Source organism: Diabrotica undecimpunctata, chromosome 3 (genome assembly GCF_040954645.1).
Source record: "Diabrotica undecimpunctata isolate CICGRU chromosome 3, icDiaUnde3, whole genome shotgun sequence".
NCBI lineage: Eukaryota > Metazoa > Arthropoda > Insecta > Coleoptera > Chrysomelidae > Diabrotica > Diabrotica undecimpunctata.
The window spans coordinates 109,216,568-109,240,481 of record NC_092805.1 but is presented as its reverse complement, the minus strand read 5'-3'; the positions used below and the strand labels follow the sequence as shown (position 1 = coordinate 109,240,481).

Here is a 23,914-nt window from a genome sequence, read left to right as displayed (position 1 = left end):
ATCAATTCAAATTTTTATTAATTATCATCATCATCATACTGGCTTTACAAACCTGTGTGGGTCGTATTCTCCTCAAGAATTACTCTTCAGTCGTCCCTAACCTGAGAGCCTGAGTACCTGGTGCTCGCTTGACTGTCCGGCTCTAAATATTGGCTTCTGGTCAAACCAGGAGTCTTTCTGTTTCCTCTTCGAGCCTGGAGAGTATCACTCTTTCAACAATTTTTCTGGCTGCTACCGTAAGCCGTTTTTGGAGCTGCGCTTGTTGGCCTGAAGTTCTGTGAAAAAAATTATGTTTTTTCCTGGTTTATCGATTGTGATTCTAGAAGCTTTTTGCCATCGATTCAGGAATCTTCTGAATCTCATCAATGCGTTTATTATGTTGGTCAGATAAACGACTGCTTTCACTGGGAGGTACTTTAGAGCCCTGTTGGTTATTTCGTCCGGTGTAGTTGCTTTCTTGGTGAAGTTTTCCGAATCACGCCACTCACTCCTTTGAAGGATGTGTGTTTTAGTGGTAGAACTTTTGCTTCTGCCGGCCTTCTGTAGTAATCTTCTTCGACTTCCTATTCAAAGTCAGAGAACTTCTCGTTGGTGGTAGTTCATGGAACACTGTATTTCTAGAGTGGTTCTTAAGACTTCGGCCTTATCTTGGATGGTGTTCTCTTTGTAGAAGAGTCATTGGTTTCCTGTCGTTTCTTAGAATTTTCTGTAGTTTCCACATATGGCACATGTTTTTGCTGTTTTCTTATTGTTGCTTCACATGTTTGACCCATCTATCGCTCGCGTGTTTTTTGAGCTCTTCTTAGAGCTCCGTTTAGTCTTAATATTTTCTTTGTATACGAAACTTTTTCTGTATGTATTAAGACCTTATCTAGCACTATATATTATTGTCCATATATATATATATATATATATATATATATATATATATATATATATATATATACTTTTTACTTTTATTATTCACTCGCATTATCCTTTTCCATTTGTTTTAAACGTTTCAACGTTTGGCATTCCTTTCCTCAGGTAGCTGTAGCTTCCTCCGTGGTTGGTGTTAGTTGTTGCCCTGGAAACCATCAGGGTCTTCTAACTCTAATGCCACAAATTGGTTGCATTGTTCCTGTATTGATCCTTTCCCAAGTTAATATGCTCCTTTTCTAACTTGGCTGCATCGTACTGAAGACGACCAATAGTCAGAAATACGTATATACGGTTGCCTTCCATCGATATACCATTTTTGGTTTTCTGTTTTGCGAGACATGCCATTACTTTTTACTTTTACTTATATATATATATATATATATATATATATATATATATATATATATATATATATATATATATATATATATATATATATATATATATAGCTTATTTATCTTGAAGCTCATGTGTTAATTCAAAATTATTTACCTGTTATATTTTTTCTTCTTTTTTATTTTCAAATCAGTTTGGTTTAATTATTTTCCTATTTATCGATAATGATCATATCTGATTATTTTGAATTCTTAAACTTTATTTGGATATTATAATTGCATAACGATTTAAAAATATATTTTACTGATAAAAGATTAAAGTGTACATAGTTTTGTTTATTTAAAATTAACCATACTGGGTATTAGCTAATCTATTTAGTAGCTATATTAATTATAAGTTACAATAATTACATGTGGTACATTAGTTTATAACCTTGTAACTGTTTTAAAATATTATCACACTTATAATCATTGGAAATTGCTTTTGAGTCATTACTTTTTTTACTTTTGGACAGTTGAGGATATGTTTTATACTCCATTCCACGAATATACGACTGTTTTAAATTCGGTTTAAGGTATCGATTTAAATGGTCCAATGTGCTGAATTGTACAATAGTAAATTCTCCCCATTTTTAAAATACTGTTATGGCAGATATAAACCTTAGATTTAAATATGAAGTCATGATATAAATATAGAGTTGATAGTTTATAGAACAGTTGTAATTCAGATTTTGAATTATATAATTACTATCATTGAGTTTAGTATTGTAAACAAGTTAGTTTTTGAATTAAATGATTTAAACGAAGTGTAATAATACTTAAGTGATTAAATACTGTACTTTATTTAGTCGAATTAGTATTAAAAAAAAAACAAAAAACTTACTTATTCTCTTGTTCTCCCAATCTCCTAAAACTATCATCAACCATCAGATTCACAGCCGTAATCATTGTCGTCGCTATCCTCATTCGGATGGTAAATTATGACAGGATTAACTGCTTCGATGTGACCTTCACGGATCCACCATTCTTCAATCAGGTCTTCACATTTTTTTACACTTTTTCCCCAAATTTCAGGAGTGGCAATATCTCCAATGCTTGTTGCCATGTTTCCAAGACTGTCTCGTCACTGTAACCCTTGTATCCAATATGGTTATCATAATATGTTTTGCATATATATATATATATATATATATATATATATATATATATATATATATTATAAATACGTTCAAATTATCGGGTAAAGTGGTCTATAATAAAAATCTTTCTTTTTTCTAAATTACTCAATATTTCGCCATTTATTTAAAAGCTTCCTCAGGAGTAAACTAAAAACAATTTGAACATTAGTTTATATAAACATAGTTTACTCCTGAGGAAGCTTTTAAATAAATGGCGAAATATTGAGTAATTTAGAAAAAAGAAAGATTTTTATTATAGACCACTTTACCCGATAATTTGAACGTATTTATAAATTATTTTTTGGTCGAAATAATCACTTCTAATATATATATATATATATATATATATATATATATATATATATATATATATATATATATATATATATATATATATATATATATATATATATATGTTTGGTTGTGCATGACTTTTAGCTAACGTTAGTAATTGAGGCTTAAAATAGTATTGAGGAAATGTAATATTTTTATTCGTTACCCATTCTTTTATTTTATCTACATTCCAGGTGTTTGTTGGTTGCTTATTTAAAATTTCCGAATGGTACGCAGCATTATCCAGTACTACAAAGGATGGTTCATGTAAACTTGGCAACAGTTTTTCTTTCAACTATTTCACAAACATCTCCGTATTCATATTGTCATGATAATCGGCTGATTTGATTTTGATGAAAACACAAGATCTGCTCCCTCAATAAAACCATGTTTTCTACCTGCAAGCACTATAATATATATCTTTCCCTCGTTATGGATTTTATGCTCTCGTCCTGCCAAATTCGTTTTATACCGCCTTTAGCAAAAATCCATGTTTCGTCTAATTAAACGAAGGAAGAACATTTTTTTTAAATATGTTATAATTTCTTAAAAATTCTGTTCTTTTGTGAACGACACTAGCTCTTTCTCACAAAGCCTTTCTATTGTCTTCCTTTTTGAACTTAAAGCCAATCTGTCTTAAAACTCTCCAGAGACTTGTGGAAATTTCAAATATATTTCTGTCTTTTAATTTTTTAGCACTGAATCTAAAGAAACATGTTCTTTCTTTTCGCGCATTTTATATATTGTCTCACGGATTTCAAATTTGCAACCTTCGGGAAGATCTATAGTCTTTGGTTGTCGTCGAGATTCATATTGTGCGACATTTTGTTCACTTTGTCCACTTTTTTTTGCTTTTTGCAAAACTGACTTTAGTTTTGTTTCACGAATACAGAGTACATCACACACACGTTTATGTACGGACTGAACTGATCGCAAAGGGCCCCCGTTTGTTTTCTCAGCAGTAAAATAAGGAAGTACATTAAATATAAAGTTGTCTACATCTAAAACACGTCTCGGCATTTTTGACTTCAATAAACAAATACACTACACTAAACTCTCTCTTAACGGACACCTCTCTTCACCGGAAACCTCTATACGGACGGTTTTTAAAACTAAAATCAGTCGGCGATATATGAAACTGTATGTAAATTTTCGTTACTTTTTAATATCTGTAACGACTCGGTACTTTAACTATCAATAGCCGGTATGTTATACCCGTTACTTTCGGAACTTTTAAGAGTACATCCACTCAAAGCAAACAAATGTTTAAAACTAACAAAGTGAAATATTATATAGATTCATTTTCTGGTTTCTGAACCATCGTTCTGCCAATTTCTTTTCATTTATATTAAAAATAGTACATTTATTTTTATTACAGTTGTAGTACCTAATAAAGTAATAAAATAGTGTAATATCAAAGAAACCCGGTACGCCTCTTTGGTGTATACTTGGTTTGCGCAAAAATGTTTGTTATTTTCGGATTAAATTTCACAATAAATTTTGCGTCTATCTGAACATCTATTAACTGAAATAATTTTAGTTCAGATGTCATACTAACAGTAGACCCTTTTTATTGGAATAATAATTAGACCAATTTACTTTCATACTTCTACTTGCGCAGTAAAATATTCGTTGTCGCAATAATCCCAAACAGTCGTATATTCGTGGAATAACCTATACTTACAAGTTCACATACTGTACATTTTGGTTAGAGTTGCTTCTTAACGAACTCTTCGTACGTCAGTTTTTTATATCCTTATTGAAGTATGGTAATTATTACCTGGCTAAAACGTTTAGAATACTTGTTATTTTATCGTGCAAAAGTTTGTTGTAAGCTATTTCAACTTAGAGACCTCTTTTACCAAAATGTATTCTACTTGTTAATTATCTTTGTTTGAAATACAATAAAGATCTTCTGCTAATGTTTTTATTACCGTGTGGGTGATTTAACAAATCTGTACGAGTGGTTGGATATGCAGACAATATAGACATAATCGCCAGATTCACAGAGTCCCTAACGTAAACCTTTCGGTCGTTTAGGGCTACTGTACTAAAAATAAGACTAAAACTAAAAGCTGAAAAAACGAAATATATGTGCGTCTCCAAGTCTGGTAATTAGACACCTAGACTAATAATTGGTGATATGGAGTTAGAAGGTGTGTACACCTTCATATACACAGGTTCCTAAGGACAACGTCAGCGACGAAATCAAAAGAAGAATAGTCGTTGTTAATAAATGTTACTATGGCCTGGAAAGACAAATAACCTGAAAACTTCCAAGAAAAATTAAACTGACCGTGTATAGAAATCTAATAAGATCAGTTTTAACATACGGAGCTGAAACGTGGTCATTCACACAGAATGTCCAAGAGCTGCTTAAGCGTTTCGACTGAAGGATTCTAAGAAGAATATACGGAGTACGAAAAGAGCAGGGTTTGTGTAGTAGACGCTACAACTTTAAGTTATATCGAAGCTTCGGGGAAGCTGACGACCTAAAACTCATTAATATAGCACGTCTCAGATGGATTGAGCATGTAATCGGAAGGGGGGAAAATGCGACGGTGAGAAAAGTATTTGACCGAAGAGGACCAGTGGGACGAAGTACTAGAGGTAGATCGAAACTTAAGTATATGAGCAACTTTGAAGACCACTCAAAATCCATTGAAGTTAAAGGATGATGAATTACTAGAGATAGGACAGAATGGAATATTGTTCTAAAGAATGCTTTGGCTCACAAAGGGCTGTAGTGCAAATGATGATAGTGGTGTGTGATTTTGGATACGATTACGTAACGTAAATAAGATTTATAGAGTCGCACAGATCATTTTTGTAAGATGTGTCATAGGCTAAGTAGTTTTATTCATTGTAAGGTTTATCTGTAAGTTCTAACTCCAGGCTTACAACATAAGTTCTTGCATAATCTCGAATACACGTCAGATTTATATACAAAGCGTTTGGTGAATTATCTACATCTGAGATTTATAAGTTTCTATATTTATTGTTTGAATTCACTGCAAAATTAAAAATAAAAACGCTATTGATATTTGCAAAAAAATTTAAAACAATTATCTAACTATTTATTTTTATATGCAGGTACATTTGCAGTAGTATGTCTCATGACAGGAAAAGTAGTTAGTCAATATACAACGATAGAAATAATGCAAAATGGGACGCGGCATTCAGTGGCGCCTGAAAATTATGATTCCAATTTACCTCAGTATACAAATGTACAAATAGCCATTACGGTTACCTTCACAGTGGCTGTTATACAGGTACTTATAAGTCATTTTATACTCCTTGTAAGTGGAAACGTCTTCACGTAATGCCAATTTTTTTATATTAATTTAATTAATTTTATAATAATTAATTGTAAAAATTCCATGGTGCATATAAGTGAAAGTTATTAGTTATTACGACCATATATATATATATATATATATATATATATATATATATATATATATATATATATATATATATATATATATATATATAATTTAGACACTTGAGTGCAAAAAAATCGATTCAAAATTATTTTGCGAAAGTACATCTCCTGTTTCATTCTAAAAGGTGTAAATTTAATAATATTTAAAAAGGTAAAAGAAATAATAAGTTAGACTTACTCACAATCAATTTAATTTAACTAATCGGACGACCGGTTTCGCTTTCTATAATATGCAAAGCATCTTCAGGTCACGATACAAAGTTAAAATGATGCCGGTACACTATTAATTGATGGTTGAAAGAACATGGTTCAAACTATCTTGGATTGTTGATTGGAGAACTCAGGTCAACTATTGTAATTATTTAACAGTGAACGGGGAAGTTCTTGAGGAGACAGATTGTATGATCTTCAATGGATGTACAGATTTGTGGGTGTGCAATTGTATAATCTTGTAGTTATCAAAATTTCTTTGATAAAGTTTTTGTAATATCTGGCAAATTATTGTAAAGTCCAAAAATTTTTATGTTAAAATTAAATTAAAACACTTTTACACACACAGAAACACACAGAAAACACTTAAAAAACGGGGGACGAAACAGACATTTAATTTAAAAGGAGAGGATTTCTAAAAGAACTACATTTCTTAATAGGAGACAATGAGACAAAACTCATTGTCTCCTATTAAGAAATGTAGTTCTTTTAGAAATCCTCTCCTTTTAAATTAAATGTCTGTTTCGTCCCCCGTTTTTTAAGTGTTTTCTGTGTGTTTCTGTGTGTGTAAAAGTGTTTTAATTTAATTTTAACATAAAAATTTTTGGACTTTACAATAATTTGCCAGATATTACAAAAACTTTATCAAAGAAATTTTGATAACTACAAGATTATACAATTGCACACCCACAAATCTGTACATCCATTGAAGATCATACAATCTGTCTCCTCAAGAACTTCCCCGTTCACTGTTAAATAATTACAATAGTTGACCTGAGTTCTCCAATCAACAATCCAAGATAGTTTGAACCATGTTCTTTCAACCATCAATTAATAGTGTACCGGCATCATTTTAACTTTGTATCGTGACCTGAAGATGCTTTGCATATTATAGAAAGCGAAACCGGTCGTCCGATTAGTTAAATTAAATTGATTGTGAGTAAGTCTAACTTATTATTTCTTTTACCTTTTGAAATGGACTCACACAAGCAACACATTTATGATTTTAATAATATTTATTGTACAATTATTATCCTCATTATTGAGTTTGAAAAAAGTTTTGGTTTTTGGTAAATCGGATAACGTATTATAAATAAATAATGCAACACGTAGAGAGGGGGTCAGAATTTGACTCATTGAAATCGACACGCACCGACTTAACGCGTTCGGTTAACATCGTAGGCATCAATTTCCATAGCGATGCACTAAAACATGAGTCAATTAAGTTCGCAACTGCATAACGAATGGATACCACATCTGTCAAAGCAGCTCAAGTAGTAGCATTATTGAGAGAAGACCTGAGCCAGAGGGCCGTGGCAAATCCCCAAGTGGTGACTCCCGAGTATATCGTCGGTACCAAGATACTGGTGATTATGTTCGCCGACAAGGAGGAGGTCGTAAACGAACAACAACAGGGAGAGATGATCGATTTCTTGTATCTAAATCTCTGAGAAATTTGACTGGTGCTAATTTTAAAGAAGAGCTTTTCAAAGAAAAAAAGTCCGAGGTGTGGTTACTAGCGTTTGGACAGTCAGAAGGAGACTTAAAGCAACCAACCTGACACCAAAAAGGGCAGCTACGAGTCCCAAGCTAACTACAGCCCAGAAGTAAAGGCGACTAGAATTTGCTCGCGAACATCTGGATTGGGACGACTATCAATGGAGTCAGGTATTATTCTCCGACGAAAGTAGGATCTGCCTACATGGCAACGAAAAGAGGCGTCGAGTCTATAGAAGGCCAGGAGAACGATTTGCTCAATGTTGTATACCAAAAATTGTGTCATATGGAGGCGGTTCTTGTATATTTTGGGCAGGCATTTCCATGGATGGGAAAACCGAGTTGGTTTTCGTGCCTGGTGGAGGACGTGGTGGAGGTTTAACGGCGGATCGTTACATCAGAGATATTTCGGAGGAAATGTGGTTCCATACGTGGGATTTATTGGTGATGCTTTATTTTATTGCATGATAATGCACGATGTCATACCGCACGAGTCACCACCACCTATCTGACTGAGATCGGTATACCTACAATAAATTGGCCTGCGTTGAGCCCGGACATAAATCCAATAAAGTATGTTTGGGATGAGCTTAAACGAAGGATCCGAAACAGAAATCATGCACCAAGGAGCATAATGGAATTGAGGGCTGCGCTTAACGATGAATGGGAAGCAATGCCTCAAGAATTTATTAGAAAAGTCATCCGATCCCTGCGAAATCGACTGGAAAGTGTAATTAGTAATAGGGGTAGCAATAATAGATATTGAAAAATAAAAAAATTCATTTCGTAATTGATGATTTCTCTGTTCATTATGTCTTTCTTGGGATAGTTCCAATGATGAATATTTGAGAAACTCTATTCGTATAGCATATTGTTTTTATAATGCGTCTTCCAAATAATGAAATAGCGGTTTTTGTAAGTTCAATAATAAAGTTACTATTTGCACATTACATCTTGGTATTTTCATACTTTTTACATTAAAACAGAAGGTGTAATCTCAAACATCGATTTTGAGTCGATTGTTTTGCACTCAAGTGTATATATATATATATATATATATATATATATATATATATATATATATATATATATATATATATATATAATATTATATAAATTAAGTTTTAACCCTTTTTTAATAATATTTTAAAACAACTTTGGTCAAACAGCATTGCCTTTAATGGCGAAGGAATCGACTTTGAGACTGGTGGAAATCTACTTGCCCCTTTGGTTTTGACAATAAAGTAACTGTTAGAGGTCATTAATGATCTGTATCTTTGTATCTGACATTTTATCCTGATATTCTTTTAATTTGAAGAAGTGAAGTATATACTTTAGTAGGTGCTAAACTTAGTCACTTATATTTATTGAATGGTTTATTTCAGAAACCAGTTAAGCACCAAACTATTAATTTTCAGAAAACTAAGAAAAACTGAATTAAGAATAAATGATTCGTGATGTAAAATTCCTTTTTCCTTTAAATCTACTATTTACCTTAATTTTTAAAAATTTAAATGACTCCACCAAAAAATTAAAAAGTTCACTTGACTGGTCTATGCAATAAAAAAATTTTTCATTTACATTTTTTAATAAAATATGATCACAACTGAGATTTTTTAAGAAGAAAATTCATTTGCTTTAACCTGTTTATTTTTCACTCAATACCCACCCTCAATACATAAACATACTTTATGATTTTAAGCAGAAGGCAACTTCTGCTTCAGTTGTAGGCCATTCAAAGGTGGGATTGTAAAAATCTTCGTACCCAACCAAATAGTCCTTTAATTTCTCAAATCTGCAATTTTCTTCACATTTCCAGGCACTTACAACATCAAAATTATAAGTATCTTTAGACACATTTTTATAGATTACTTACCATACCTTTAGGTAGGCCATCTCAGTTGGAAAAGGCTGTAGGTCGGTTCACTTTCAAGAGGGAAAAAGTTGATTGAATAAATCCATCAATATACTGCTTAGCTATATCAGAGTCACTTTGTTGAAGAGTAATTATTTGAAAGTCATTTAAAACACCTTAGAAGTCAATTTCTCTTCTTTCCGTACATTACTACCGGAGGTTTCATCAGATATGGTCAGCTTTTTGTAATATTTTGGCCACCATTGTCTACAGTTGAAAATATATATCCTAACGTATTGTGGGTTATACCACACATTATTGCACTAATACTCTTACGTTCACCATATTTACTCTATTTACTCTTTTTAAATAAACAATTTTCAAATCGTACGCGTAAGTAAAATTTCTCTTGAAACTTTCGTCAGTGCCATTACCTTCATTAACTCGGTTTAAATGTAAACTTACATCTTATTCCTTTCGCCTACGTCTAACCTCCTTGATTTCATTCAGAGTTCGAAGATATGTGTCTTAATCATTTTTATTGTCGACAGAATAAAAATATGCTCAGATATTTATACTGCTTCGTTAGGTATATTTTCTGAACATTTTGAAGCATATTTATGTTAGACGGGCTAGTTTTACTTTCTGATCTCCTTCTTATCAGAATACGATACATATGCTTTACCCTTCACTCTAAAATTTCGAATAACATCCAGCCTGTAGTTATCATCATTCACAACATTCCGTCTGCTTTTGTACACTGTTGCTCTATCTTCTGATTATATGTATGACATTTGACAACTCAAAATAAAACTCTACTAAAGAAATACCTTTAAACAGTCACAACACAGACGAGAAATTTACTTTGGCACCATTCAAATTACCAGTCACCATTATAATTATATTATATGAAAAGGGAATATCACTGGATTTAGTAAAAACCATATATATATATATATATATATATATATATATATATATATATATATATATATATAAGATAACATAGCTATGGTAAGATGTAAAGGAAAACTATCGCAACCTATCAAATATGAAACTGGCATTAGACAAGGAGATTCGCTGAGCCCATTAATATTTAATCTGATAGTGGATGAAATCATAAAGAAAGTTAAAAAAAGAAGAGGATATAGAATGGGAGAAAAGAAAATAAGGATAATATGCTACGCCGACGACGCCATAATAACAGCCGAAAATGAAGATGACCTACAAAGATTAATTAAAGAATTTGAAGATACGGCACTCATATACAACATGGAGATCTCAACAGAGAAAACTAAAACGATAGTGATATCAGCGGAACCGAGACGATGTAAACTAGTCGTAAATAACAAAATAATAGAACAAGTGATGGGAACTGAATACTTGGGAATAAAACTGTCAAGCTACGGAAAAGGGGAAGAACAAGTACAAAAACAAGCGAACGTGGCAAATAGAGCAGCAGGATGTCTCAACAACACAATCTGGAGAAACAAATACCTCACAACGGAAACGAAAACCCGGATATATAAATCAACAATAAGACCAATAATGACGTACACAGCGGAAACAAGAGCAGATACGGCGAAAACACAAAGACTACTGGAAACAACTGAAATAAAAGTCTTACAAAAAATAACAAACCAATCTCTAAGAGACAGAGTAAGAAGTGAGGAAATACGAGCGAGATGTGGTATAGAGGAAATAAACGCATGGACCAAAAGAAGAAAAGTGGAATGGAATCAACACATCGAAAGAATGACAGAAAATAGAACAGTACGAATAGCAAGAGACAAATCGCCAAATGGAAGAAGATCATTGGGACGACCGAGGAAAAGATGGCCAGAAAACGTCAATCGAGGCTAAAAACCGAAGTAGAACAGGCATTAAGCCAATTTATAAAGTAGGAAGAAGAAGAAGAAGACCATTCAAATTAGAACGAAACAAACAACTAACTACGGCGCTGTTTGTCGCTGCAAGAGTATCACCAACTGATAACGTGATTTGGAACAGAAATCAGATAATCGACGGTGCTTGACTACTTTCTGTATTAAAACTAATCTTTCCAATGCTTCCTAACAGCCAAGACGAATAGTGACTTGGCTTTTGTCTGCACTAGAACAAGTATTTTATCTACCTGTAGAACAATATTCTGCCATAAACTTATTTTTGAACAGTTTGGCACTTAACTGGTTTCTGAAATAAACCATTTAATTGACAATGAGTGCATATAACGAACTAAACATTAAGAAAGAGAGAAAGTATACAGCATGAAAAACTCAAGTTGTTTCCATTGTGTAGTAGATGATACATTTTTGTATCACACAAAAGCATGAGACTATGTTGATCCCATTGGCATTCAACATGCGAAAAAACGATGTTATAAAATTTATAAGATGTAATGTTGAACATCAGTTAAAGTAAAACCAATACTTCAGTGATGTGCCTGTAAAAGTAAGGATCGAAACCACAGAAATCTAAAGAATTTAACCTGATGGACGCAGAGCAAATCAGAATTTAAACGAGAAAAACGAGTTTAGAGATGAGTTAAACAGAGTCACGAGAACTGCAAAGAACCTATAGTCAAATAAAACAGAAGAACATAATTATTTAATCAAAGAACGGGAAAGAAAAGATAAGTTATAATAACTTATTTGAAAAAACACATAAAAGACGGAACATTGAACTCCACAAAAGTCAAATTATAAATTTGATTATTAAATAATATTCCATAAATTATTAATAATTCCATAGTTAAAATAGTTGTAATCATTTTGTTTTTATTATCATTTTCTTTGGCTTTTTATTACTAATATGTCCCAAAAGATCAAACGTTTAATATCGTTTACTCTAAATTGTTACTTAGGAATATCTGTATCCTTTTTGATGCGTGCAAATGCTAGATTATTTACTTGCGTTTACGATTTGCTTGTGTTTTTTTATTTTGTTTAACAATATAAAATTAGAGTTACAGAATATTTTTTTTTTGCAGCTAGTGATGTATCTCTTAAGGCTTGGTATGGTTTCCCAGTTGTTGTCTGAAACGTTAGTAAATGGATTTACTTGCGCTTCAGCATTTCATGTAGTAGGATCTCAACTTAAGGATCTTCTTGGTCTTAATGTTTCTAAACGAAGAGGAAACTTTGCTTTTCCGCTGGTAAGTTTTTATTTATTATTAGATTTTTATAAAACCATAAAACCTTACACAATATATTTTATATTTTGTTTTAGACTATATATGATGCAGTCCTAGCAGTTTCATCGGCTAATGTTAGTGCCATGGTTGTGTCCTTAATAGCCTGTGTCATTTTAATTATTAATAATGAGTTACTTAAAGTAAGTAATTATATATCATTTTTGTTTTACTACGAGTATTTTATAATTTTGTTCTACTAAAATATATACAGTGACTGATTAATGTGAAGAAATTAATTAAAATCCTTTGTAAAAGGTATATATTTAATTAATTAATACACTACACACTAATACACACTAATTACATTAATATTAATGTAATGGTATACAGCCAACTACAGGAACGTAGATTCCTTGTGGATTTTAATGTGAAGAAGTTCAATACATAGATCTGTTATAGTAAAAGATACAAAAGACAGTTATCTTCAAAAATTGTAGATGGATTTAATCGTCATATTTGTAAATTAGTTACAATCTTTAGGGTGTTTCGTAATAGCGTGCCAGATCAAAGTTATATAACTTTGAAACGAAATACCATGTATTTTATACTAAATTTGAAATCTGCCTCATTTCTTCGTCACAACAATATAAAATTGGAACTTGTTACATTCGGTAATTAAAAAGTTGTCACCAATATTAGTACATGAAAATCGTATCAAGTTCAACGCACTGTATAATTACAATGGGTTATGGGAACAATAATCTATTGCAACCAAAGTTTTTTAATAATTGTCAAAAATTATAAAAATAATTATTTTTGCTAAAATTCATTAAATCAAGTACAGGATGAGACAAAATACAAGTACATTATTTTTTTGGTAATTTGATATGGATTACCATATATTTTCTAAAACTATCTAAAAGTACTATTACCATACTTCATTGTTTATGAATCATTCGCGAACAATCAGAATTTGCCAACAATCTTAATTTTGGTATCCCAAAAAAGATGCAAAAAAGTTTGCTACTTTTACCCCCGGGCTTGCCCCGAAAACCCCCTTGTAGGGGGGTAAAAACACAAAAAATTGATTTACCAAGAATCTATACGCCGTAGAAAAAAATGTTTCGAATAAAAAATGTAGCTGAGATAATTTTAAACAAAAATGTTTATTAGCACTTTTTGTGTAGAATGAACCGTTCTCTTAGAAACAACGCTTGAAGCGACCGTCGATTTTGAATGTCAATCACGTGCGAGAAATCAATGTTCAATAAAATTTGTATCAGCTCGACGGTAAAAATTCGATATCTTTTGATCCAAGTGTCCTATCGACAAAAATCAACATTTGTTTTAAAGGTAAATAGAGCAGCTTTTATATGCAGTTTTTGTATTTTGCCGCGAATAAACTTAGTTTTTATAAAGGTGTTGAATAAATAACCATGGCGCGATTTATACCATTTTTTATAATTCTCATGAGATCAATACAACCTATCTCTTTTATTGACCGGCCACTAAGTTTCGATTACAAGAGACTAACCTTCAAAATCAATAGCATGAAATTTTAGTTTTGAGTTTTGGCAACAAATGTGACGCATTTGAAATATGCTTAAAAAACGCTGGATATAAAATTTCACAACCAAACTTCTGCTTTAAACCAAAACCTAAAACCGTCTTTTTTGACTCATTTCCCGTGACGTGCGATCGTTTGAAATGTAAAGCATTAAATTCTGCATTTTTTATTCATATTTCAAATGCCTCATCTTTGTTGCCACAACTCCAAGTTGAAATTTCACGTCATATATTTTAAAGATCTTTAAAAATAGAAATTTTACTACGACTGGTCAATCAAAGTGATCAATTTTATTGATCTCATGAGAATCGTAAAAAATGGCAAAAATCGCGCCTAATTTATTTATTGAACACTTTTATAAAAACTAAGTAAAATACAAAAACTGCATTAAAAACGCATCTTGATTTTTGTCGATAGGATACTTAGATTAAAAGATATCGAATTTTTACCGTTGAGTTAATACAAATTTTATTGAAAATTTATTTCGCGCATGTGACTGCCATAAAAAATCGACGGTCGCTTCAAGCGTTGTTTCTGAGAGAACGGTTCATTCTACAAAAAAAGCGCTAATAAACGTTTTTTATTAAACTTATACCAATCACTTATACGTAGCAAATTACACTACGGCTCAATATGTTATAGTACTGCCAAAAAAACTACATTAAAAAAACTAAACTCAATTCAAACAACGTCACTAAGAATTGATCTGTGCGCATTTAGAACTAGCCCGACCAATAGCCTTCAAGTATTAGCTAACGAATTACCCTTACACTTACGAAGGCAACAATTGTCACTAAATTATGCAACTTGTCTATCATCAAATCATCAAAATCCCATTCATTCAAATATCTTAAAACCTAAATGTATCAGTAATTACAAAAATAAACCTATGAATACACTCCCTTTTCATGAAAGAATCAAATTCAGTGGTTACGAGTGTGAGCAGTTTAGTGCCATCATAAATCCAACCCAAAACTTTCCCTCTTGGTCAACTAGTCCACCAATTGTAAATACATCCCTTACTCGCTATCCCAAAACATTCACTAACCCAACAGTAATACATCAATCATACCATGAAATAATATCCCTTTATCCAAATTCTGAACATATCTACACTGATGCATCAAAAACTCAATCAGGACTAGCAGCGGCTTACATACATGGAGCAGACCATTTTAAAATACAACTCCCTCTGAGTTGTAGCACATTTACAAGCACTGGCTATTTTAGAGGCACTGAAAGTTTGCAGAAGAAAATCCGCACCTCATTATATTATAGTATCTGACTCATTAAGTACACTAAAAGCTTTACAACAATTGTATTCATCAAATGAAATTATAATGCTAATAAAAAATGAACTCATACTACTATCAACAAAAAACATAGAAATAACTTTTTTATGGGTGTCATCACACGTGGGAATCAAGAGAAACGAAGCAGTGGACCAACTTGCGAATGAAGCTGCACTAGATGAAAGCATCCCTGTGTCACACATGCTAACAAGAAACGACCATAAAACCTCCATTAAAAAACATATTAGGTACCAACTTATGGCAGAGTAACTGGAATTCCACATCCAACAAATTAAAAGATGTTATAGAAACTGTCGGCACCACCTTACCACTCCCACTCAAACGTTGTAAACAAGTGATAATAACTCGACTACGATTAGGACATACTATACCAACCCATATTCACTTAATAAATAAAGACGTCATCCCTTTCTGCCACAACTGCAAGATCCAAATCACTGTGAAACATATTCTGTTAGAATGAAAAACATACACCCAAGAAAGAAGAAAAAATAACCTCTCTACCAACATGAAGGATCTACAGCTGCTAGTTCAACCAAGTGCTGAAATATTTGAAAGACATTAAATGTTACAGTGTTTAATAGAATATATTTAAGTTATATATACATTGTAAGACATGGAATACTTGTCATTTGTGTTTGTACCCCCTGCTAATAACTCTTAGTAGTTGATGCAGTGTCATTTTTGTTTAAATAAAAAAAAATTTATTTAAAATTATCTTAGCTACATTTTTTATTTGAAACTTTTTTTCTACGGCGTACAGATTCTTGGTAAATTGATTTTTTTGCGTTTTTACCCCCCTACTAGGGGGTTTTAGTAAAAAGTGGTAAAAAGCCCGGGGGTAAAAGTGGTAACTTTTTTGCATCTTTTTTGAGGTCTCAAAATTTATATTCTCGGCAAAATTCAACTTGTTGGTATGATTTTTAGAGGTGAACTCTCTGACGACTGGACTAGTAGTGGTCTAGTGACTTAGGAAAAACATGAACGAACAAATTGCATTTTGACTCGTAATCGATTTAATGAATATTATTAAAATTGATTATTTTTATAATTTTTGACTATTATTAAAAATCTATGGTTGCAATAGATCATTGTTCCTTACTGCTTTTTTTATACAAAGATTTAAACTTAAGACGATTTTCATGTAATACTGGTTATAACTTTTTAAGTACCAAGTATAACAGGTTACAACTTTACATTTCTGTAATGGATGCACATAGGTAAATCAATAAGGTAACTGTTATGAACATATTTCCTGTCATTTGTGATGGTTTTCGCAGCACAAAAAAGGATACAAGTCAAATAACCGTTACTAATCATTATACTTTATAGATAACATTTAGGTAGCAATAAATATTTTACAGACTTTTACAAAAATTGTATAACATTTATCTGATTTTAGCCGTGGTTAGCAAAAAAGACAACGATACCTTTTCCTATCGAACTAGTTGCTGTGGTACTTGGGACAGCATCGAGCCGATTTATGCATTTCAGTAGTAACTACAATATAACAGTAGTTGGCTTTATTCCTACTGGGTAAGTATAGAATGCAGTATTGTTCTGAAGCTATTTTCTTGTGACATTTTAAAGTAATTACTATTTAAATGGATTTAAGCCACAATTAAAGGTTAAAGTAAGTTTATTGACGTTTCAATTTCCACTTCGGAAATCGTTCTCAAAATACAAACATTAGTATGATATCGATCCTCTAGACCTGTAAAACCTGAACCTAGGGCTCTTGCTCGGACCAAGAGGAATCTATGTACCAAGTTTCAAAACTCTTTTAGGACTTTTTTTAAGAGTTATTGAACAGACTATTAAACGCTTTTTAAGGCACAATGCGAATGGTACATAAAACAACTAATTATGTTGATCTTAAACCTGGGAACAGCGTACGCATATGTTAAATAATATTGTTTTACAAAAACGACAAAATTTTGAAAGATGTAAATTTAAATCATTATACATTTAATGTTACTATCCTAATTCGTATGTATATCTTTAATTCATTTCAGATTACCAAAACCAACCCTTCCTGCCTTTGAACTTATTCCCGAAATTTTCGTAGAATCATTTATTATCACGATGGTATCGTACACGATCACAATGTCAATGGCCCTTATATTTGCTAGAAAATTAATGTATGAGGTAGATTCCAATCAAGAATTATTTGCGTTGGTAAGAACTATTTGGTATTTGTATTATAACAGTTTTTTGCTTTGTAATAAGTAAATTATTTTTTATTTAATAATTTTAGGGTGTAAGCAACTCCGTTGGATCGTTCTTTTCATGCTTACCTATTACGGCATCATTATCAAGATCGATGATTCAGCAAACAGTTGGAGGTGTTACCCAATTAGTTTCTGTAGTATCCGCTTCTATTCTGTTGGTGATTGTACTTTGGATCGGACCATTTTTTGAAACTCTACCGAAGGTAAACTGTTTATTATTTTTCTAATTAGGTTTCTTCTAAATTGGCTGGTAAATATTCGCATAATAATGCCAGATAATATTAATTTGATAGTTTTGATTATTTTACTTGGTTTCACATTTGATCTAAAAATTCTGCTTAGTCACAGACAGTTATTTAATTGAATATTAAATTTTAATTATCGATGAAGGTTATATAAATTGGTTAAAGTAATAAAACGTTTTAGTGTAGTATACAGTGTGGAATCTTTATAATTAAAGTTGAAAATAAATTAATAATATTATTACTATACTTTATTCGTCTTATCTGGCGACTTGACATCCCTCTCCATGTTATGTCTTAGTCAAACTATTAATAATCTCGCTTATATACATTCTAGCATCCTGACGTTCCTCTGTTACTTCTTATAAAACTTGACTGTTAATAACTCTGTTAGTACTGTTAGACTGTTAGTATAGTATGTTTTTCGTTTCTGTTGTGGTTCATGTGAATCTAATGCTCTACTTGATCCGAAGCATGCTTATTGCAGTTGAGATAGGGGAAGCTCGGGTATACTGGTATTTTCCCCTATCTTTAATTCTGGTGACAGATAGCAGCCTTACTATATCATAGTAGGATAGTAGGACTAACCATACATAACCTTTTGTGTTTTATATAAACAGCAATGTTACAAAGTTATAACAAAGTAATTGAATTATATTTAAAAAACACATAATGTGCAAAATGTAATTTTTTCTTGAGGGGGCTAGTTGTCGTTTCTATTTTTTACTTTTTAAACCCATTAAAGGCTCTGCTTGGGAATAGTAAAATCATTTATTTTATTCCTTTTTTTGTTTCATTTCATATTGCTGTTTACAGCATTATTGAGTTTAAATCGTCTCTCTTTCGTTGAAGTTCTCTTGAGGTTGGTAGCCATATGGTTACTGGGTTTACATTTTCTCTCTGGGACCTAAGTTCCCTAATTTTAATAATCATAAGATGACTGAATGTAAATTATTATTTGGTTCATGTTCCTGGTTATAGAGATATTGGCTTATTTTGGCTATGTGTAGTTCTACCGATTTTTCTTACCACAGGATTTTTTTATTTAAATCGTTAGTCTGACGCGTAAGTATCCTTGATCTTACTGATCACAGTAGTGTGGGGAATAATTTGTCTATTTTTTAATTACAATACAATATAGACAAATGATTACTTATGTGGTTATGATTGTTTGATGTGTGTATGATGTTTATTAAAACGATCGCCTCATCGCCTGCTCATATAAGTCTTAATCGATAGTGCATGACGATTTGAAAATAACGTTTATGTATGCTCTGCGGTGTATGGACTCTCATCAAATTGATCTCAGAAAACTTTCCACGTAGAGCTGCTATAAAATCTGGTTTTGTTGTATTAAACACCTCCTATTGTTCTGAAGCTATTTTCTTGTGGCATTTTGTAGTAATTACTATTTAAATGGCAATAAGCCACAATTAAAAGTTAAAGTAAGTTTATTGACATTTCAATTTCCACTTCGGAAATCTCAAACCTCCTATTTATCATTGTATCACCAAGGTATATGTAATAATTAACTTACCGTGGGATTACACTGCGATACATTTAACTCTTCACCTTCCTAGCCCTGGCCTAAATCATATGTTCTATACCATTCAGCAACAAACTTAGGACACTTTACAATTAATGTATTTTAAATTATTACCAGAAAAATGTACTAATGAGTTTTTTTGATTCAAATAAATATTGGATGCTTTACTTCAACTTCATTTGAAAAAAGCTATATTTTTATGCTTATATTTGTATATTAGTAATACAGTAGACTCGCGATTATCCGAGCCCGACTAACCGAGCCTCTGGATTAACCGAGGTAGTAATTAAAAAGAAAAATGATGTAATAAATTAGCTTGTAGAGCGAGATCAAGTGAAAGTGTGTGCGCTGGCTGTTGGTACACTTAGGAGATGAGTCACTAGCGAGTGTAATTGTTCTAGCTACTGTGCTTCTACTGGCCGCCTCCCCACCTCATCCTCCGTCAGTTTGAATCATCAAAGCTAGCTGTTCGGTTCGTCCCACTGTATGCTCTTACAAGTTCATTCATGTCTTCTCTTTGTGTAGTTTCTACGTAACTTGAAGTACGATATGATTTTAAAACATAAACGAGTTGTGGTTTCTTTAGAAATAAAATTACGTCAGTAAAGAAGGTTGCTGTTTACCTAGGTGTTGGAGAAGTGACAGTGGAAGATTGGAGACGTAAACGAAAAGATATTGAACAATGGGTTAATAAAAGTTTGAGTGGTGGAAGTGATTTCTTGCAGAAAACTATGAAGAAAGGAGAATACGAACAGACTTCTGAAGCGTTGAAATGGAGTCGTTTAATTTAAAATTGAGACATCTCATTTCAGAGCATGGCCTCACGTCAGACCAAATCTTCAATTGTGATGAAACGGGTCTCAATTTCAGAAGGCTTCCAACCAAAACACTGGCAGCCCAAAGTGAAAAAACTGCGCTTGGATACAAAAAAAGCAAAGAACGATATAACTCTTTTGATGTGTAACATCTCTTCTGAATCTTTAAAATTAAGACCTCTACTTAAAAAATATTCAAGTAAACTGCCTACCCACCTTGTGCAGGAATCAACGTAGTGCGTGGATGGATTGTCAAATTTTTAAAGATTGATTTTTTGACGAGTTCGTTTGCGTTGGTGAGGCCTACTTAAAAAAACCTACCAAGAAAAGCTATTCGTCTTTTAGATAACGTGCCATCTCATTCAGATGCAAGTTTCTTTTTCTAGCGGTGACATTAAAGATGTTTTCTTGTCACCAAACGTCACATCTCTCATTCAACCTCTGGACCAAGGAGTTTTAGAGTCTGTTACAGTCTGTCAAAGTTACTCTGTGAGAGTAACTTTGCAAAAGTCATGGTGAAAGCTTTTTCAAATTGAAGCGAAACGTGATGAAAAAGATAACAATTACTGTATTGCTGAAATAGTAGACCTCGCTAATCAGTTACTAAGGGAACTGCCGATAAATGATCAAGACGTCAACGAGTGGATTATGGAAGATCAGCAAATGGAACTGATGCAATCGCCGACATGGTTATCAAGCTACACAATGACACAGATGAGATAATCCTCACTCCGAATGATTGAAGGCGATTGGGGCTGACTTCGCCTACATAGAGCAACAGGAAGAGTCAACCACTACCGATGTCCTTCATCTTCAGCGTTGGCGCAACATCGCAGCATCAAAACGAGGCCAGTACTTCAATGGTACATAATAAACTAATTACATACGTCATAAATTTTGAATTTTTCGTTTATTTTAAGCAAATACCCGATCTCCGCGTTATGCGAGGTATGCGCGATCCCAAGTATTGTGAATTTTAAAATTCAATTTATATCAGTTTATATTACAGCAGTTGCAATGTTTCTAATGAATCAAGTACTATCTGAACATACTGGCATTATCTGAGGATATGCGAAATAATTAGGTAATTATAGTTTTGTAATTGTATTATTAATTTTTGTAGTGTGTGCTGGCCAGTATAATAGTCGTAGCTCTCAAAGGAATGCTGTTGCAATGTACTTTACTTCCAAGGTATTGGCGATTAAGTAGATGGGATGCGATAGTGTGGATAATTACATTTTCAGTAACACTTTTTGTTCAAATAAGTTATGGTCTAGCCGCAGGTGTAGGTGTATCCTTATTAAGCATATTCGTTCAAGGATACAAACCTTACACGTGTCTATTGGGTATTGTTCCAAATACCGATTTGTATTTGGATATTAAGAGATATAAAGGGGTAAGTATACAATATTTTACACTTTAAAGTTTTTTACAAACGCTCTGAACGTGAAAACAATCTTTCCTGTCGTAGTAGAAGCAACACTAAAATGACTTCGATATGGACGCAATAGCGACATCTGATCATAAATCCGGAAACTAATTATCGAAACCAAATTCATATTTCTGCTTTAATCTGTGCCTTCTAAGAATTGCAAGGCAAAAAACGGACGTTGATAAAGATGTAATTAGAGACATGGGTAATCTAAAATTGCATTCCACAACAGAGGCACTGTACGTGAAATCAAAACTTAACTGTCATTCCTTTTATCTAGGTATACTCTTTATAAGTACTAGAAACCAATTTGCTAAGGATTTTTGCTTAGTTGAGGAGATATGTTGTGGAATGTAATTTTAGATTCCCCATGTCTCTAATTATATCTTTATCAACATCTGTTTTGCCTTGCAATTCTTAGAAGGCACAGATTAAAGCAGAAATCTGAATTTGGTTTCGACAATTAGTTTCCGGATAAACCTTTAAACTTTTAAAGATTTAATTCTATGGATTACATCAATAACCTTGATTTTCTGTCTGATCCATTCTATTCTTTTTCGATCTCTCTTTGTTATACCTGGCATGCATCGCTCCATTGACCTTTGAGTTTCGATATATGTATATATATATATATATATATATATATATATATATAGAAACTTTTTTTATTTCCTGGGTTTATCGGTCTGTTTTAAATAAAACTACTTAACTATTGCTTAAACGTTTCGGCAAATTTGCCATTTTCAATAAGCACTTTATTTTATAATCATTACAATATACAATTATATTTTATGTTTACACTTTTTAAAAGTGTAACATGAAATAAAAAAATTGAAAATTGATATCTGTATACCAATATTGTATCTTGTATGACCTCGGAGCTTATTTTGTTAATTTCTTCCGTTTTCCTAACTTTTAAATCAGTACTACTGTTGAAATATCCTTTAGATTTTAAATAACCACATAAGAAGTAATCGAGAGGAGTTAAATCGGGGGATCTAGCCGTCCATTCGATCGTTCCACGTCTTTCAATCCACCTGTTGGGAAAAACGTCGTTTAAATAATTTCTAACTATACGTGCAAAATGTGATGGAGCTCCGTTTTGTTGGTAGTAAATAGATCGATCTATCTCATTTGGATGATTAACATTCAGGAAAAAATCTTCGTAATGTATGCACTAAAAGGTAATCAAAAAATCTAGATGAACCTCACCATCAACTGTGCCCTCAAATATATAAGGACCAATAATTTTATTGTTAATGATACCAGCCCAAACGTTAACTTTTTTAGGATATTGCATGTGAGTCTCACACACTCAGCAAGGATTTTCTCTGCTCCAATATCTACAGTTTTGATTGTTAACCGTTCAGTTTAAATGAAACGTTGCTTCATCAGAAAAAACCATTTTGTTTATGAACTGCAAATATGCGTTCGTTCTGTCTATTATCATTTCACAGAATTCTTGCCTTCTATCAGGATCATTTCATTTAATTCCTAAACCAACTGAACTTTGTAAGGGTGGTATTTTCTTTATGCAAAATTCTCAAAATAGATGATTTACTTACATCATTGACGGCGGCAAATTCTCGAGTTGTCTTATGCGGATTTTTCTCAATCTCCAGAAGTACATCTAACTTTTTTCATCAATGAATTTAACATTTCTACCTGTTTTTTCAATATATTTTACATGTCCAGTATGACGAAACTTCTTTTCAATTTTACTAACTGTAGACTGCGAAACTTGTTGACCAGGGTATTTATTATTAGACATTTCACAAACCTCCTTTTGATTCTTGTTTTATTACAACAACCAATCACAAATAAAATGTCTATTCTTTGAGTCTCGGACAAATGAGCTATA

At 32.3% G+C, this 23,914-nt stretch overlaps 1 protein-coding gene across 6 annotated transcripts in view; it reads left to right on the top strand.

Moving 5' to 3' along the window:
- The window catches only part of LOC140437210 (prestin-like), a 187,785-nt gene that overhangs the window by 154,074 nt on the left and 9,797 nt on the right, over nt 1–23,914 (top strand). For all 6 annotated transcript variants that reach the window (XM_072526582.1, XM_072526583.1, XM_072526581.1 and 3 more), the window contains exons 5-11: nt 5,861–6,039; nt 12,764–12,928; nt 13,003–13,107; nt 17,190–17,323; nt 17,803–17,965; nt 18,045–18,221; nt 21,745–22,017. In XM_072526582.1, coding sequence (XP_072382683.1) covers nt 5,861–6,039; nt 12,764–12,928; nt 13,003–13,107; nt 17,190–17,323; nt 17,803–17,965; nt 18,045–18,221; nt 21,745–22,017 — 1,196 coding nt within the window. The remainder of the gene's footprint in view (nt 1–5,860; nt 6,040–12,763; nt 12,929–13,002; nt 13,108–17,189; nt 17,324–17,802; nt 17,966–18,044; nt 18,222–21,744; nt 22,018–23,914) is intronic.